Below are 18,841 nucleotides of genomic sequence, written 5' to 3'. Positions count from 1 at the left end.
TTAAGGTAGAAATGGGGTTGATTTTAAATGATCGATTTGCGTTTAAAATGCGAAAGGTAATTTAATTTCGATGAAAATGTTTAACACGATAAATCGAGGGAAAGGGAGACAATCCTAACGTCGTGCTAAATTAAATGCACGAAACATAATAGTCCCTATACTCTGAATTTAATTGAAGTTAAATTATATGGTAAACTGGAGAAGGAGCAAAAATCTCGAAGCGAGGTGAATGTTTTTCTAACTTTATTATTATGCTTTACTGTTTATAACATTATCATGCATTGATGCGTTAGTTTTATATAAATGATTATCTTTAATTATAAATCATTTTCTTTAAGACAATTCATAAAATATGAAAGAAATAAAATTACAATGCTGTTAATGTCACTCACTAAATCTTCCAATTTAATAAATAAAGTTTAATTAAGAAAGCACGAAATACATTGTAGACTATACGATTGACATTATGATTCTCGATACGTTTACTCACGAGTACGTATATAAATTAGTTAAAAATAAATTAAGATCTAATGGAGATTCATATACTGTTAAGACAAATTCGCTAAAAATGAATAAATAAATATGAATGGCAATAGACATGGCATCAATATGCAACTCTATTGTTTTTCTTGAATTAAAATGTATCATATAACGTATCCACTATATATTAAATTTTCAATATAACAATTCCATTGTATGTGATTAACGCAGCGATTCGAATGATCCATTTGTTCCCTCTATTAATTTAAATAAGGAACCTTCCAGCGGCCCTTTCGCAGAGGTGCTCGGATGGCCTAGTTTCCAATGGCAGACGAAACGTATCTCCCCAAAGGCGGTGTTGTATTGTATCAAAAGCATGTTCTGAACCGTGGCCAGAAAGCGTGGGTTCGCAAACTGAAATGACTCGGCGAATTCGCGGATTTCAATTCGCCAGCGGCTCCTAAACTGTTGAATTTGGCGATAGGGAACTCGCCCGCTCACTCACTCTAATAATTGCACACTGCTCGTAGAGTTTCGCGTTCTTACAAACCATTTAAATGTCGCTCCGTTGGAACTGGAAAACTTTCGACCGACATCTTCGGGAAAGAACGCCGTCACGACGTTTACTCGGAGACTTACCAAGGAACCCAGCACCTCTTAGCGCTCTCTCTCTCTCTCTCTCTCTCTCTCTCTCTCTCTCTCTCTTGAAGCTAACGGAAATTGTCGCGAGTTTTACGACTTAACACTTCTTACGGACCTTAAGTGTCCGTTTGAGTCAATGTCGGAACATTGCGTCTATTTAAACAGCGGAAAAATCAGATCTGAATTCCGGAGTTGTCTCAAAGAAGGAGAACGTTGAATATTGAACACACACATAGTACAAAACTGAAATATTTTATACTTTAATGTGACTAATGGGAGAAATTAACAAGTCAAGTTCAAAGTTCGAAGAACCCAACAATAGTTCCAAATATCCGTGTTTCGTTCATCCACGTAGCTGAATGAAACAGTCAGCCAAAAGTTAACGGGTAAGGACACCGCGAAACGATCATGCGGAATATCATTTTCCACTTACTATCCAGAACGAGCTAAAATTCTCATCAACTCTCATTAACAACTTCCCAGAAACAAGAAATTGCAAGACAGTAACGCAGATTACACTTCCGAATATCATTTAGTGACCACAAACTGTCGTTAAATCGTAAACTAGGAACAAATTGTCCCGAATTCTCGACGAATAGAGGCAAAACTAGTCGTAAAGTGTCTTCGAAACGTCAGGTTTGTCGAGTGGCTACAGAGAAATTGTCAAAAGCACGTAAGGTACGAGATCTTTGATGAATGGAAGTTTGCGAGAAACGGCACGTCGTTCGTATCGAAAAGCTGCGTGTAATCTTGTAATACACGGTTGTAATTAACGCAGCTCGATCGACCGAAAAACAGCCGGATTATCCGGCTTGTTGCTTGCCGGTGGATCGACGAGAAATTTCCAGCGACGTTTCAGCAGCGATGCTGCTATCGCTTCCGATTGATTGATTTATGAAGATAAAATGGACTATGCCAGCGAGTGATATTGCAAGCTTGATCTAATTTCGCGAGAAGCGTTTCGTTTAAATCACCGAAACTTTCAGTTCGAGGCTAAAATTACGGCATTTATTTTGCGGCATGTGTTTTGTCGATACTCTTTCAAATTAACACTTTAACTGCCACGTTGGTCATATATGATCTACCACGGTTTCTCCTCTAACGCCACGGTGGTCATTGGTCACCGGAGCGCTTGAACTTCCTACAATTGTAAAAATTGTATGAAAATTGACAGTTAGGGCATTTTGAATATAACCGATAAATAGAAGATACTTTGAAATAAAAAGTGCCCCATTGAACAATTAAACATTTTTATTAGAACATCAATAAAAAAAATAAATATAAATAGAAGATACTTTGAAATAAAAAGTGCCCCATTGAACAATTAAACATTTTTATTAGAACATCAATAAAAAAAAAAAGAGAACAAATCTTGCATCTAACGGTGCACTGTGTTTACATCCATATCTTTGAGGGGTAATCTACGAATATTATTATAAACACATCTTAGAAAATAATCGTAAATGCTGCTTTATAATCATATAATTGAAGTTATAAGTGTACACAAACCTTACTATTGTATGTAGAATGAACAAATACTGTTTACTAATACCTTCTACACGTTTCAACAATATATTCTGGACGTTTTGCTTACGACGAAACAACGAATGCGAATGGTTTGTTGAAATAAACGAAGCCTTGCTATAATATGTTGCTATCAACTGTTACCAAGGCGCCACGATGGTCACCCGTGACCACCAATAAGATAAACGGTCCATTGGGGAAGAATGTTGCTTACATCATCAATTTATCATTATTTTGCCATTATATGCTTTGTATAATAAAAATACTCCCGTGACATCTTGAGCGAAACGTGTGATTTCGGCGTGACAGTCAAAGTGTTAATACTGCGTGGATGTTTCGGTAAATTCATATTTTCACGAATAAGGAATAGAACCTAAACAGAGACTTTCAAACCACCTTTGCCAAATTTAAATGCGCGTAGGAAAATCACACGAATATCTATCGGCACTTGTGGAAGTCTTTTTAAAGATATTTTTCATCGCTGCTGTTAAGAAATAAATGGAGTCCACATAACACGAGTTCTACTGTACTAGTAGCTTCAAAACCTCGTATCTTTGCAGATTCCTGAAAGCGGTACCAAAGCAAAACTTCGAATATACCGAATTGTCAACAAATTATAATTTCCTGATATTCATTCTTGAAGCATATTCAATACAAATGTTCCCCTTTACTTTGTAAGAGAAATCGCTCGCTCAGCGTTTCAACTATTTTCACGAATCAGCAGCATTTTGAAAAGTCACCCTGTCATACATCCGTGAAGGTGGTCCTTTTGGAATAGTCCTATTGAGTCGTAAGAGCAGCCGAACGTTCTTTGATCCGCCATTGATTTCGTAGCAGCCGGTCAAAGGCAAAGGTTTTCCACGAAAAGGAGTACGGCTTTTGGTTATCACGCGTCGTTGAATCCTGAAAAAGGGCTGCCGATTTCACCATTTCCACGTAACTTCGAACTGTCAACGAATCCGCACGAATTTCCAACGCAACTTCTTCGTTCCTTATTTTCTATTTTCCTTTTCTTAATTCTTTAAATATATGATTTAAATATTACGATTTAATATATGCGATCAAATTGATTACGATGTTTTAACCGCACCACACAGACATTCGGTCTTTCTATAGCTTTTTAATATTTTTTTCTCGTTGCACATAGAATATACAATATTTCCTCGTTTAACGTTCGACGTAATAATGTAGCAGCAATAATTGTCGATTTTTTTAACGTTCTTATACGGCTTCAGTTACTATCTTCAATAACGAGTTTCTCTGTTTACAAATTCTCTTCACACACGCATATGAATTTATAGTGTAGTCGCCACGTATGTATGTGTGTGACTTAAAAAGCCATCAGAATTGAAAATGCTTTGTTTGTAGCGGCTCCACCGCTAGCCATCAGCTAATCTTCGACAGGAAGCTGCTTGATCTTGCTCGAATTAATTTAGTCGCGAAACGTGACGACTTTGATGCATCCGCGAAATAATGCAACAGTTACGACTTCACAGGCCGAGGCTATCACACGCCACGAGTAATTAATGAAGACGAATCGACTTCTAGCTCTCTTCTTCGTTTCGAGGCGAAAAATTCGCCCTTCTACAAACTGTGTACGTTTCCTGATGAATCACACTTAATTAAGGTGACTAACGAGATCGCCGCTACTCATACGCCACTATCGTGTATCGTTCTTCGTAGGAATCTTTCATTTTTATCTCTTATTAACATTCGTAGATACTCGCCCCTTTCTTTTTCACTTTTACCGCATTATTTGTAACAATAAAAATCTTTACGTTTACGAATTGATTCTTTTATTTTGAAAAACATGACGTATAAAAAACAAGGGACGACGTAAGGAATTACTTCTGTACTTGCATCCATAAAATACATTCCTCGCAGCACGTACATATGTTGTCTTTCGTACGACAGCTTTTACAAAGTAAAAGTTAAAATATCTATTAAAAATTAATGATTTTTCTACTGGTTATATTAAAAGATATAATAATATAGAAGAACATTAATCGAAATAAAATAAAGGAAAGCAATGAAATTTACTGTACCAGATACAAATCAGACAACAACTATTAAACGTTCTTACATAGAGACACAAATATAGAAGGATACCGTAAGTCATAGACAATTTTCTTTCCCATAAGTGGCTCCCTTATCATTTGTTACTCCCTATATATCATTGCCTTCCGTTCTTTTAGTTTCACCCTATCTACGTACTTGCTGGTTATCTCTGTACTTCACTCTCCCTTCCTCTATGCCCCCGACTATTTTTCTCAGCCTCCACCTCTTTATCTTTTGGCCTTTTTCCACTCGAAAACGCGAGTAGGGGAGTGGTCAGAGGGCAGAGAGATAATTATCTTCGGCGAATTACCGGTAATTGTATTTGTTAAAGGGGTATTTGAATTCATTTAATTCGGACCATTAACAAGAGAAAAATTAGAGAGCAGGCGAATAGAGAGAATTAGATTTCTTTGGCGGCTAGATAGAGATACGCAACATGCGATTTCTTAAATAAAGCGTTACCGGCTCAAAGAATTAAAGGGTTTACCCGTTTTTTCCCTGCGATTTTGAAAATATTCAATGCCTGTTTCCACCAGAAAACATTAAATGCATGGTTAGATCCATATACTCTTATTTTCCAATGAAGAATTTCTTTATCAGAATATCCTTTAACATCTACAGATTTGTTTCACGTTTTACCGACAAAATCGTGACGGTCATTTTTCATTGCCGAATTACATTGCCAAAAAAGTTTCCAGACGTTTTGTGTAAAACATACTGTAGGATCTTTACTACAATTAGATTATTTACAATAAATGGATTAAACAAATGTTGGTTAAACAGGAAACGATGATTGTTTAACGTGAACTAATCACAATAACATATTATAATTAAAACAACTAGATAGTTAATTTGCAACTCACGTCACCACGGATCCAACGCTCTCTCTCACGCGGACCACACTCTCTCGACAACGCAATTCGCATTCCCTGACTTCTCGATTTACACTCTCTGACTTCTCAACTGATACTGTTAATTCGTCTTTGTCCTTAGCATCCCTTTGTCTGTTGTCTTAGCCCTACCACGCACGTGTTCCGTAACCGCTCGTAGCCAGGATCACGCAGACCTTTTCCGCGAAACTATTCCATTGAAGGGCCGACGATACATTATTGGACCTGTCGGCACTTCGGCTTTCTCGCGACATTGTTTATAGTTCGTCCGATATCTCTTAGGCCTTTCGTCCACGATACTACAATACAATATCATGTGCCGGACAAAAGAAACAAAGAATTGATCGACATCCGAGGCGGAAACCGATACGCAATCTCGATAAACCTGGTGCCATCCTTCGCTATCGAAAACTGCTTTTCTTACTCAATCCGTAGAAATGAGTTGCGGACTCATTTCGAACGGCAATTATCTCAAGCAAAGTGTATAATTTCATCTGTGTTCCATGCTCTATGAATGGAGCGGACGCCGCGAAAGATAAATATTCAAATATGCATAACAGCCACGAAGTCAAAGAACGTTGTTACCAACTATTTCTACTACTCAACGAATGCTGTTCCTTCGAATTCTCATCCTTTCGTCGTTCAATATAGAAACTCTGGATACGAATTAACTGCTTTGGGGAAAAGATAGGAGCGGTAAAAACAGGTATAGCGATAAAAGGTGTGGAACGCTCATGAAAATGAGACGAACTAGAAAAGTCTATGAGTGTCTTGCTAGGAAAAATGTAGTAATGGAACTTTTGTTGCTGTTTCAAAAAATTATTCATCGAAATATTCGTGGCTAATCAAATGGAAATTGAACTTATTAGCTATTATAATTCATTGGCTATTATAAAAAAAAGTCGAAAATGTCATGAATGTGCGAGTCTTGCTACGTAAAATATGCTAATGAAACTTTTGTTCCTAATTCTGAAAATTCTCCATCGAAATATTAGTAGACAATAAGATTGTAAATTGGATTTGTTGATTATTATACTTGGGAATTATCGCGCTACAAAAGTCTCCGAAATCTCTGCTAATTTCGCGGACCGTTGCAAGCATAGCTTTGATTTATTATTTAACGGCCATGGTTCGTGATTTATCACTTACTATGGTGTTGGTCGACTCTCTTTTTTCCTGTCTCCCATGGCGCGCCAAAATAAAATTGCCATGTATTTTCGGCGCAGTGCCAAGGCTTGCTTTCGCTACTAATTTCAGCCCGTCATACACCTTACTTGTTGTTGCACATCACGCGCAATACGATTTACGTGACGTGGCCGGCCTCGTGACGAGCTTTCCCAGTGTTCCGTAACAAGCTGCATCCCTTTACCTGGTAATTTCCAGCGAAAATATCGCGCTACTGACTCACGGCTAATACGTTCTAAATAGAGCTTTGATGATTTTGGTTCTCCGAACAATCTGCTTCTGGAAAGAAACGACCGAGATAACGTCAGAAACGAAGATTGTTAAACAAGAACATGATGAGTGCATTTTTGTCGAATTTCTTAATTTGATGTTATTTAGCAATTAAAGAAATATGATCCTACGTAATGTAGTTAATTAACAAGAGAATGACTTCAATTATATCACGAAATTATGTAGGACCACGGTATATGATATTTCAGAAGTGCAAATGTATACAATCGTAGAAAAAAATATAAATCTTAGTTCTCTAAGAGAAAAAGATAAAGTTTATTAAAAGTTCTCAGGAAATGATGCAAGGGAAGAAACTAGCCGACATTATTGATAGCTTTAATCAACGTTTTATTTTATTTCCACACGCGACTTGCACGTTAAATTATTCTGCAATTAGCAGAGCTACTAATTAGTATAATTACAGCAACAAATAACGTAAAGTACTGAGTTTTACGTTTCGCTATAAACTTGGAATAATTGATATAAGTCATTCAAAATTTCGTAAGCATCATGTCAAGTTCGTGAAGAAAGATTCGATGGGAGCTTAAGAATTAATTCGTTTGCCTTGTTATTTGAGTTTTGGTTTCTTGAAAATTGAACGTTAATCGTGTAACTGGATGATGAGATTGACGGGTTTAAGAAAAGTGACGTTGACGAGTTTGTCTTCTGAAAGGTTCAATTGCGAGAGTAATTCCAACACTATTGTTCAAATCGACTCCCAAAATCTCAGAATCCTGTCCCAAATACGAATCCCTCTTTTCAAGTCTACATTCAAGACTATATATCATCTGTCAACGATGATTTTTTCTAACTCAGTGAAATCAATCTTCCACGAGCTATTTCATTATCACGACACGTAACTTGAATGTCATGTCATCAACGTAAATTCCCTTTCTCAATGGGACTTAAGACACGGAACGTTAATCGGGCTGGCCGTCAATTGCGTAGGGCGACGGGAGCCCTTTAAACCGTCACGACAGAACAGGAATTAGAGCATCGATTAGACGGTCAATTATGGAATTGCGTCGGGCAGACATCATACGAGTAATTCGACGCTTCCAGCCGGAATACTCGTGCCGGGAATGTGGATCGTTACGGGACCGGGCACCGTTCGAAATATAATTAGTTAACGTCGTGTAATTAAAAGCATTCGGTACGAGACTCACGTAGTTTCGACGCGATTTCACCGGCCTGTCGAAATGATTAAATATTCTATTATCAATGATGGAGGCACAGGTTAGAGGGGCTTTTGGCGTTCATTAGAACAGGCGACCGAATATAATCGGACGCGCTGCCACCAATTGACAAATCCTTGCCGCGCGTTTTAACTCTTTGTGAAATCTATTTTTCTCTGATTTTCCTATAAAATCGCACCTGCTTCACGGTCGAGATTTTATTAGCAGATCTGTGAAATATATCTTGATGGTGATGTTCGAGCCACGTATTGTAATCGAATTAGAAATATAAAAAGAAGGTAATATTATTTCACACAAAAAGAAACATACAAATGAAACTTTGAATCGAAAGAAGCTTCATTTAATAACGTAAACTGTAAACTGAAATCAACGTTTAATTCATTATTTCAGTCAACGCGATCAATAATTCCATGTCAACGGTTATTACGTTCATTTATACAAGTGAAATCTACAGTCTAAATATTAGTAAAGCATCGTGCAACCTATAAACGACAACTAACGCGCGTGACGTACGTGTAACACGATATAATGACTGAAATATAGTTGATTTGTCATTCTATTTCGCGTAATATATCGATTTTATGCTTGCTAATTACAATGCTAAATATATACCATTTACGCATTGAAATTTTACTTTTAGATACTTGTTCAAGTAACTTTTGTAGATAAACCTATTGAGAAACTCGGTCAAGAATATATCACGAACAAATTTTACTTTGAATTTTAACCGGAAATCTCTTTCGACTCGAATCAGATTGGCCGAGCGAATGCAGAATTTATTAAACTGAAGATTACCATAAGCGTTTCTGGAAGATGACTATCGAGATAATAACGACGAAAAATGATAACAAGCTACTAAATCCTGATAATAATATACAGTGATCCTATATACAATGATCCTGAGATAATATTCTATATAGTGAAATAATATCTTATATAGGGAGCAGCGGCAGGAAATTAAGTAATATTTCTTCATAATTGAAACAAGTGGCTCTTGTTCCTCCTGTTGCTGGTATCATCTGCGGTACAGTGAAGCCTGCTGCATGCAATTACTATCTAATTGCCTATACGAAATGGACATCTAATCTGGTATACATCATGGTACTCCTATAGCCGATAGCAGTAATTCTCTGGTTTATCCCGTCAACGAATGTCGTTCTAGCTTGTTGTAATTAGCGAGAAATTAATCAAGGATACGATTCTAATGGATAATATGGTGCATTTCCTCGCTTTGATACGCATATTTTATTTTTTTCTTTTTTTTTTCGTTTTTCTATGGTAATATGGCAACACCCGTCTGTAAGCAACACTTATGGTTTTTATTTAAGCAAAACTAGGTATATGGAAAAGTTTGAGCCTTTTTTTTGAAGCTTTCACGAAGAATTATCTTCAATCGATACAATTTCTCACCTTTTTGCGCAATTGTTTGGTTGGTATCGATCTGTCTGAAACGCCAACTTTATGATCGATTTGCGACCGCTTCACAAAACCACAGTGAGCACAATGAGCAACGACCACAACGCCTAAGCCGCATGTGGCTTGAATCACTATCTTTAACTTGGGCTGAGAAGTTCCACAGCACGCGGCGTATTCTCCAGATTTGACACCGACAGATTATCGCTTATTCCGGTCGATGTATTTAGCTCTCTTTAATCAGACAACACTTTCGAAATATTACAGAAATACGAAAGTGTTTTGTGTGATTTCTTCGCGACGAAATCTGAAAGTTGACAGGAAATCGTACCAAGTGTTTCGAACATCAATTTGTAATGCATTGAAAGTGATGTAGTTGAAAATGTAAAATTGATAAAAGGGCTTGAAACTTTTGCATGCGTCTAATATTGGAGGGAATAAAAGATAGATCTTAAATAGAGATCAGTTTTAGCTACGAGATATTATCATTGAGTACTTTACTCTGCATATTCTGTATATTTTTATCTTGTAAGAATTATTACCGTGAACGTGTCTGAATTGTTACACAAACGTGGAGCTACCACATAAGTAAGTGACAAGGAAAAAGAAAAGTTACAATTTGAAAATAAAAGTTTCTTTTATATCGTTAAAGATAGTTCAAAACGGGACGGAAATATCTCAGAAATTAAGCCACCGTGGCTTTATATCCCTGTGAATTTTGTACTCGTTTTAAGTATCTCCACGCTCTTCGAAACTTTGTCCATTTAAGCCAGAAGCAAGCTGTTTATGTTTCATGAGTTTACGACTACCAAGACCATTTGGAAGGAACACACACAGCGTTTTTGTACGATACTTCCAGGTTTCTTATTCCTCAGTATGACCTATTTAAAGAGAGTGGTCATCTTGTTCTTGCTATAGGAAAATTCTCCGAGCAATCAGAAAACAATGACCCTGTTTTTTCAAAGTCAAAACGAAGTCGTAAACGTTCCATCGTAAGAAAATAATCTCGAGAAGCTTGCAATCAGAACCTTAAGAGAAGGTACCCTCAAAACCCAAAGATCGTTTTAACTAAACTTGAAAAAGAAAAATAACAAACTAGTCGACCAAGCGATCGAATTTTTAGTAATTTTCTACCTCGAATTTCCTATTTCAAATCGACGTCCTGAGAAATTGACTTTCTATAGCTGTTATTCTCTTCGATCGAGCCGTCATCTAAAACGGTAGCTTCTGAAAGTTCTGTAAAAGATAAAATTCCGCAAAAAAATAAAAGATTTTGTTTCTTCCGTCTCGTTCTTTTTAAAATATACATTGAAATCTCCGTAAGGCCCGATGCGGTTGTTCGTAATTCGAGTAAATATGCCCAACCTAGGAACAGAAAAAATATAGAATAAGAGGAAAGACCTGAAACCAAAGAGAAAGAAGGTAACAACACGAGAACGTATAAAACTTCCACTTTTTTTTCTTCTTGTACGGTGCAAACCGTGAAAAAACGAAGTGTTCCGGTTGGAACCGGAAGTGCAAGACAGACACTAATCCAGCCTTCGTTGCTCTTGTTTCAGGAGAGCATCCAGCTGCAATGCAGCACGGAAACACGGCAGCAGGCTCGCCAACATCGAAGACGGTCCTCGTGATGCTAGCTTTCCTTTTGGGTCAATTGAGATAATGTGCGTTCTCGTACGTGCCCGTGCGTGTGTCTCCGAGCTGTCTGTCTGCGTGTATACTTTCTGCACGTACTTACGTGTGTGTGGATGTGTGAGAGCGCGTATGACGGTGTGCGCGTGGCAACTTAAACGCGAACATGAATGAATATCAACGGGAGCATTAAGTGAAACTCGATGGATCGTTGGACACAATAAGACGTAGCCAACCCTTAGCCTGTTTGTACCTTGATCGGAATTAAATTGCATGCAACCGGAACGATCATCGATGAAGAAGCTTTCTTACGGCCACGTGATGGACGTTTTAAGAGGAAGGTTGACTGATAAGAAAGTTTTACGTTATTTCAGCCTTTTCAGCTTAGTTTTTCGATAATCGTCGATGGCATTTCCTACTTTTAACACGTTTAGATATACACACATATAACGATGAATTTTTGAAATATTTACTGAATGTTTAGTATTGTTTTAAGAAGTAATAAATTATAAAATACAAATTATAGACAACATATACAACAAGATAATTAACGCATACATACATAAGAAACGATGCTCAAAACTATAAAAATAGAAGCGTTACAAATTAATAAATGTACTGAATTATTGTAAGTTAAAGAAAATCGATGCAAAAATTATCGTTACGAGCAAATTTTTTAAATAAATCAATTTTTGATATACATTTTCTTTTAACTTAAAATAATCGATTAAACTTCATTGACCGTAACAACTCCCGCAAGAACAGTTATGAACGATTAATTTTAATTATATTTATTTTTTGTCGTCGTGTTCGAAATTCCTTATCAAAACATAAATTCAACCGTCAAATTCTCGAAACCATGCTCGCCAAATTTATCAGTCCAGAAGCCATTGCCCGATGAATTAATGAATTAAGTTTTACGAAAAGAAAGCTTCTTCGAGTACAATTTCTTTTTATTGCTGCTCGTTAAAAAATGTTCAGTTCTCAGTGAAGGAAGAAACATATATCGATGAAGAAACTCTGTCACGGCCGGTTTCGCGTTGAAAATCGCGACTTTCAATGCATCCATAGGTGAAAACTGTCGAAAACGTCGTCGTAGTATCCCAGGTTCGATATGTGTAATAACTTGCAAATTACTAGCGCGTTCTAGTGTCATCGAAATAAGGAAACCAAAGTATCGAAGTAACATTGTACATGGTATATATTGTAAGCGACGATTCAATGAACAAGAAAAAAAGAAATTGTAACATGTAAGAGCGTGAACGTGTGCTCGAACATGGTAAATTCGATGTGTAAGTTTGCGAATTAGTAGGGACGATCATGTATATTGTAATTGTTACAAGACGAAAGCGATCGTTCCAATAACGAAAGAGTTCGTTCGTTCGTGGCAAAGAAAGTTTTAGTGGATATTTTCAGAGCTGTGCGAATCTTCGGCGAGATATGAATTTTCTCGAGAAAAATCTCGTATTTTTCAAAGATTTGATTACTTTGTTCGAACATTGTTATCTGGATTTTTCTGCGTAACAATCCTTAAAAAATTGCGCTATGTGTTAAATATTTAATTGTTTATATATATTCTATGTTTGCTGCTACTGTTTCTCTTTCTATGGAATTAAAACATTTAATACAATATGTTTTATACATTTTTAGTGAAAGCTGGAAAAGTGAGACGACAAATACCGCGTATTAGTTAATAAATTAATATATTTCAACGTGGAATAAGGTAAAAGGGAAAGAATGTCATGTGAACAGTGAACACGTGTATTTCATTCGCTTTTGTTCAGATATGGAGCTTTCAGCTTCCACAAAGGAGACGCCGGCATTATTTTGTAACACAGGCCAATATTGACAAGGGATTCTCTCTCACGGATGCCTCTAGTTTCAACGAAAAGAAATTCTGATATTACAACGTTGCAGGATAGCACACGTTTTCGGAGGGAAACTCGCGAATCCCGGAGCATATCGAGTTTTACGCTTCGTTGTGTGTTTCTTGAATGAGACGTGCATTATCCGGTTCCAAATGCATGATGGAGAAATGCGAATTCTTGTCGAAATCCGAGGGAAACTTGAAGGCAATGCGAGACGAGTTTAGCAACTGCAACCTATAATCATGACGATCCTGTTATTCTTATTTTACTTTGTCGAAATATTTTATGGATAGAGAGGGGGAATTTGAGAGAGTACGAGATAAAAATGAAGATAGCATTTAAAGAACTTGTGACAAAAATGAATTTTAGATAACAATGTATTTTATACATTTATGAAATTAATCGACATATAAAATATAGCGTTTCTCACATAAAATTTTAACTGACGAGTAACCAATATTATTCGATACACTTTCTCCAGGACTATTTAGTTTCATCGCTTTCAATTTTCGAGAATTATCATGTTCAAAATTCAAAGATTTTCAAGACCCGAATATCGTGATTACCCATGTTGCTTAATAGTACAGTTTCAATGTTTTCATTGTAAATGTCATTAAAGTCATTATGTATAACAAAGTTCTTCTTCGCCAATTAGTTGACAACTGATAATATGACAATGTTTACTGGTTGACATTGGCCCGCCAAATTCAAACATTTGTAGAGATCGAACTCTTTGTATCTTAATCGTATCTGGAAAAAATATTTAACATATGATGATTCTTTTAATCTTTCGTGATAAATGGAAGAAATGTAGAGAACACCGCGCGACGAGGAAGTCGAAGAATGAGAGGAAGCTGTTTTACGGCGAACATGCGTATCAACAATGTGGATTGTGAATTTTATTGCGGAAGCCTTTGGAAACATTCGACCGTGCTCCTGCGAGCAAATCCGCGCGAACTGTCTTTGTGGTACAAAGAGTTTGTTTGATTGTTCTGTGGTGAAATAACTCGATCTCGGTCTAAAAGCAGAAGAAAGAACGGTTCTTAAAGAGGAGAAAACAATGAGAGTATTAACGCCTGAATTGAAGTCCACAGGATTCTTTAACCTTCAGTACGGTTTTCTTTCCCTGATTTTCTCTTTTTCGAATTTTTATTCGGTGAAAGATCTTTGAAATATTAATACGGATTTATTCGTATAATTGGCAATTACGTTGTACGCCAAATTTAGTTTCATAATGCTATTATGTCAGAATAATTAGGTCGTTTCATAAGCTTATAAAAGGATTGATAAAATATCGTGGAAAATATTTCGAAGTATAAAAATTCTTTGTTACTCGATATACGAACGAACGAATTCATCCTATCGATTGTCAAAATAGTCTTCCGATCGTCAATTACCAAAGACTATTTGACAATCGCATCTAGAAACCAAATGATCGTGAAAATCACTCAAACTCAACGCATATTTAATCTAAAGACATTTTATAATAATTTATCGATCGTCATCTGTGTTATCTTATCGTTAGATCAGCTCGACGGCTTGTATCTTAAGTAGCCAACGCTATTCGCTGTCTCTCACCATCGATATTTTTACAAATGTTTCAGAAGCTCAAACAACTAATCACCAGAACCACAATATTTAATATAAAACAGAAACAAGCAGGATGCAAATAAAAATCACGTACCAGCGATTTATAATTTTTAAAATAAAACCCATATATGAAATGTCTAAGTTCCACACACAAGCAAGCCACAAGTGCGTAATCGCATAGTACTCGTACGATGATAAATATTAATAAAATAGATCGTTAGACGCGATCTCCACTCGATTAACGAAACAATGTTTTGTAACGTACAATTTTATGGAAAAGAGAGAGAGAGAGAGAGAGAGAGAGAGAGAGAGAGAGAGAGAGAAAGAGAGAGAGAGAAAGAGAAAAAAACTGCGTATGTTGCATAACACGTACGACACGCGCATGAGTTTGTACAGGAGAACGAAGACACACAGAAACGACGCGTGACGATGGAAAAATTACTCTGGATTCGCGTGATAAATTAAAATAGCGGAGAGACGAGACCTCTGGAGGCTTAAAGAGCCGTAAAAGAGGCCAAACGAATCTTTCTCGTCCGCGTACCAATTATTCTTTTCTATCGTCGAGTTGTTCATTTCCCTGTTGAATCCAGAAGGATTTTCATATCTTCAGGCTGCGTCATTCTCAAATGGCTCTCGATCTCGTTCGATTCCACGTGAGTGCTTTCGTTCAAATAAATTGGGAATCGATCGAGAACGAGTACCTGGTCGAATAAGAAATTTTGTATGTTCGTTTGGCGAAATATAGCGTGTTTCAATGAACGAGAATCGTAACGATTGCGATGGATCTTGGTGTATCTCGTTGCGTCAATTCTTCTTCATTTGCTAAAATTATATTCTAAATTAATTATTTTGTACTTAATTTTGACTTTATTTTATTTACTCGCCCTTTTAATTTGCATTTATTTCAACGTTTCAACCAGTTTGAAAACCATGTTGGTCCCATTTTCGCTTTTTTTACAAAACTATTCCATCATATCATATACAATCATATACATGCAATTAGAAGCATGAGATTGTTACTTTTTACTGGCAATATATCGCGTAATTTTCAACGCAGTGCAATCAAAAAGCACGTCGCCTTTTTGGACAATTCGAATTTTCATCCATCCGAATACAACTTTCGATCCATGCCTAATCGTTTCGTTAATTTTCGTCTCATACTAAGTATACAAATAAAACAGAGAGTGAATGTGGTAGGATGAAAGAAAACAGAGAGAGTCTGTAAGAAGAATGTTAATTAGATGAGGAACGTATTAAAATTTCCGAACAAGAGAAGAAACTAAAAAGGCCAGACGTCGTCGTAGAAAATACGATGTCCACCGAATTATCCCCCTCTACTCCCATCTACACTCCATCTCTTGACGAAATACTTTCTACTACCGAGTAAGCGTTAATATAAATGGAAATAGAAAGCGAAAAGGAAAAGAAGAAATGGGTTAAACAAAGGGGATTCACATCCCTGGACTGCCACTTCCGAACAAATTCTCGGTGAAGCGAGACAGAGTAAAATTTATCGTCGTCGCGAATTTTATACTGTGTGCAAATATTCGTCTGTCCCTCGTCACGATTTTAACGATTCACCGATTTTTTAATAGTTGGTCAAAGCGTCAACACCCTGATCGAGCAACGTGGAGATCGTTACGTTATCATTATGTTCGTTTGTAGTTTATATTCCGAGACATTGTGCTTTTACACTTTCTTTTCAATGGATGTTGTTTATTGGTTCCGACCAATTTTTTGAATTTGATAGTTGCGCGGAATATTGTCGGCCGAATTTCCTAACGAGTTCGTTTTGCACGTTTTGCTAAAGCGTAGAATGGCAAAGTACAATGTTTAACAGACATGGGCATTGTTTTGGTAAAATGTTTGGAAAATTATTATATTCTATAATATGTTCAAAGTTAATTCATAAATGGCCTGTAAATTCAAAAGGACATCTTAATAAGAAAAGACTGAGAAAATATATAGAATAATAGAAAATTTCGTCAAAAGCTTAATATTATCCGTGTGTCAGTAGATTGCAAGTAGTTGTTATTCCTGAAAAAAGTAAACCAAATATTAATTATAACACGGACATCAATTAATACCGCTATACGAGCAATTCCATCTCGATAAAGTGTTATTATTATGCGGGTCTCATCCTAAATAATTCAATTAACATTTGTCTGTGTACATTACTGCGAGTGTCTACTACTACTAACATTACCATGTAACGGACGGTTACATATATTTCAATACATTTAATAATATATAAAAAATATTTCTCCGTTTATTTCTATTATATACCAATTGTACGAATACTTTTATATATTTATATATTTATTTACTTATTTATTTACGAGGTTATTTTAACCTGGTCCAATTAACAATAAGGTCGTACGAATACCTTTGTCTCTTGTCGTACGCTTTAAAAGATTTGTTTCCAACATGAAAAAGGAGTTCACATCTTTTTTCTCTGTCGAAGTTTCCCCAAACGGAACGACACATAATTAATCACTTTTTTGTATTAAGCACAGCCCTCGTTGCTGGAGTTCAGGGTCGTAATGCTCTAACGACGACTTCGAAGCGTGGTCGAATATTCGTCGGTGGGAAAAATGATGGCAGTTCAGGGCTACGAGAACGATCAGAGGAAAGAACGACATAAGACGTAAGAAAAAATCTCTATGTATGTGTATACCATGTGAACTTGTATAATTTCTTACGTGAAACTAAACGCTGGTTAAAAAAAAAAAGAAAAAGAAAAAGACAGAAATAACGAATGAAACTGTGTTCCCTTTCCACGACCTCTCAGCATGTATTGTTTTCACACGATTCTCGACGCATTCTTGTACATAATGTTTTACTCTTGTAAATAAATTATCCATATGATCCGGACGAGTCGGTTGATTTCATCCTGTCAATAATAATTACGGTAGAACCTGAAGCATCCGAATCGATAGAAAGGCAGAACGAGGGAATTTTTGAACAGTTTTTTTTTTGGTCGCGCCTTTTCTTATAATTTCAAAACATTTTTCGTATAATAGAGATGTAGATCGTGGCAGATTTATAGAAAACATGAAAAAAACAAAAATGTTCAACGATACCAGTGGCTCAGAGATTACATTGTCAGAAAAATGTGCGCGAATACGATATGATATCTTGCAAAAATTAAACGTTACGGTGTATAGTGCATTTCAACGTTTTACGTGTGTCAAAACATATGAAAGTTACGTGTCAACGTATTAAAATGAGAGAAGCGATTGTTCCATTACATGAAAATTCCATTATTCAGACGTTTCTGTCTCCCTGGTAATTCAGACATGGAAGGTTCTATTATGCGAATCTTTCTAACACAACACAAAGTGAGTAAATTTCAATTCGAAAGATTTGTTTCCCAAAGCGGCATTTCGACTTCAAAGGTATTTCAGAAAGAAAGAGAGAGAGAGAGAGAGAAAGAGAGAGAGAGAGAGAAAGAGAGAGAGAAAGAGAACTGATTGTGATTCGGAAGTAATGGGAATTGGAGCGAAGGCGTAGGCCAGAGGAAGATCGATAGGTCTGACCTCGATGCGCTTGAACTTTTCTTACCTTTCAGGATATTTAAGGATGCTCGACTTCGAATCACGAAGCTTCCCTTAGCATACGATCGCGAACTAACAACGATCGACCGATTAATTTTATCGTTCCCGTAAATCAGCCCAACCAACGAAAAATAACGGTGATAGCGAGGTTAATTAGACGAGCTCGAATTACTCGTGAATTATATCGCTTGCACGAACGAGGATTCAGAAGTAAAAATTAACGCAACGCAATCGCGAAGCCGCTTGCAATTAATTCGTCGAAGCAGGTCATCCTTCGTTACATGATTCTTTTTGCGTTCGTTAAATTGGAAAGATGCTGCCAGTTTAAGTGGTAATTTAAATAAGTATTTGAAGAATACATTTTCTAATGAAATATCGAAACGAGTAGGTTCGAATTCTTACCGCTTTGCTTATCTACGTTAAGGTTAACAATCGAAAGAAGAAACTATCAATCTGAAAGCAATCGCTTGAGAAAGAAGGTGTCCAGTTTCAACGTGTAATCCAACTTCAACTTTCAATTACGGTCATCCGTGAAG

At 36.5% G+C, this 18,841-nt stretch overlaps 1 protein-coding gene and 1 long non-coding RNA gene across 4 annotated transcripts in view; one reads left to right on the top strand and one right to left on the bottom strand.

Moving 5' to 3' along the window:
- The window catches only part of dpr1 (defective proboscis extension response 1), a 454,795-nt gene extending 437,175 nt beyond the window's left edge, over window positions 1-17,620 (top strand). For all 3 annotated transcript variants that reach the window (XM_069127426.1, XM_069127427.1, XM_069127429.1), the window contains exon 6: window positions 11,218-17,620. In XM_069127426.1, coding sequence (XP_068983527.1) covers window positions 11,218-11,321 — 104 coding nt within the window. In that variant the 3' untranslated portion in view covers window positions 11,322-17,620. The remainder of the gene's footprint in view (window positions 1-11,217) is intronic.
- Window positions 3,868-18,841, bottom strand: part of LOC138187011 (uncharacterized) — a 60,220-nt gene continuing 45,246 nt past the window's right edge. Inside the window, exon 4 of the long non-coding RNA XR_011175065.1 lies at window positions 3,868-7,058. This is a non-coding gene — a long non-coding RNA (uncharacterized LOC138187011). The remainder of the gene's footprint in view (window positions 7,059-18,841) is intronic.

Source organism: Bombus flavifrons, chromosome 14 (genome assembly GCF_040668555.2).
Source record: "Bombus flavifrons isolate JBK064 chromosome 14, iyBomFlav1_principal, whole genome shotgun sequence".
NCBI classification, from domain to species: Eukaryota; Metazoa; Arthropoda; class Insecta; order Hymenoptera; family Apidae; genus Bombus; species Bombus flavifrons.
This window is presented reverse-complemented; position numbering and strand designations above follow the sequence as displayed.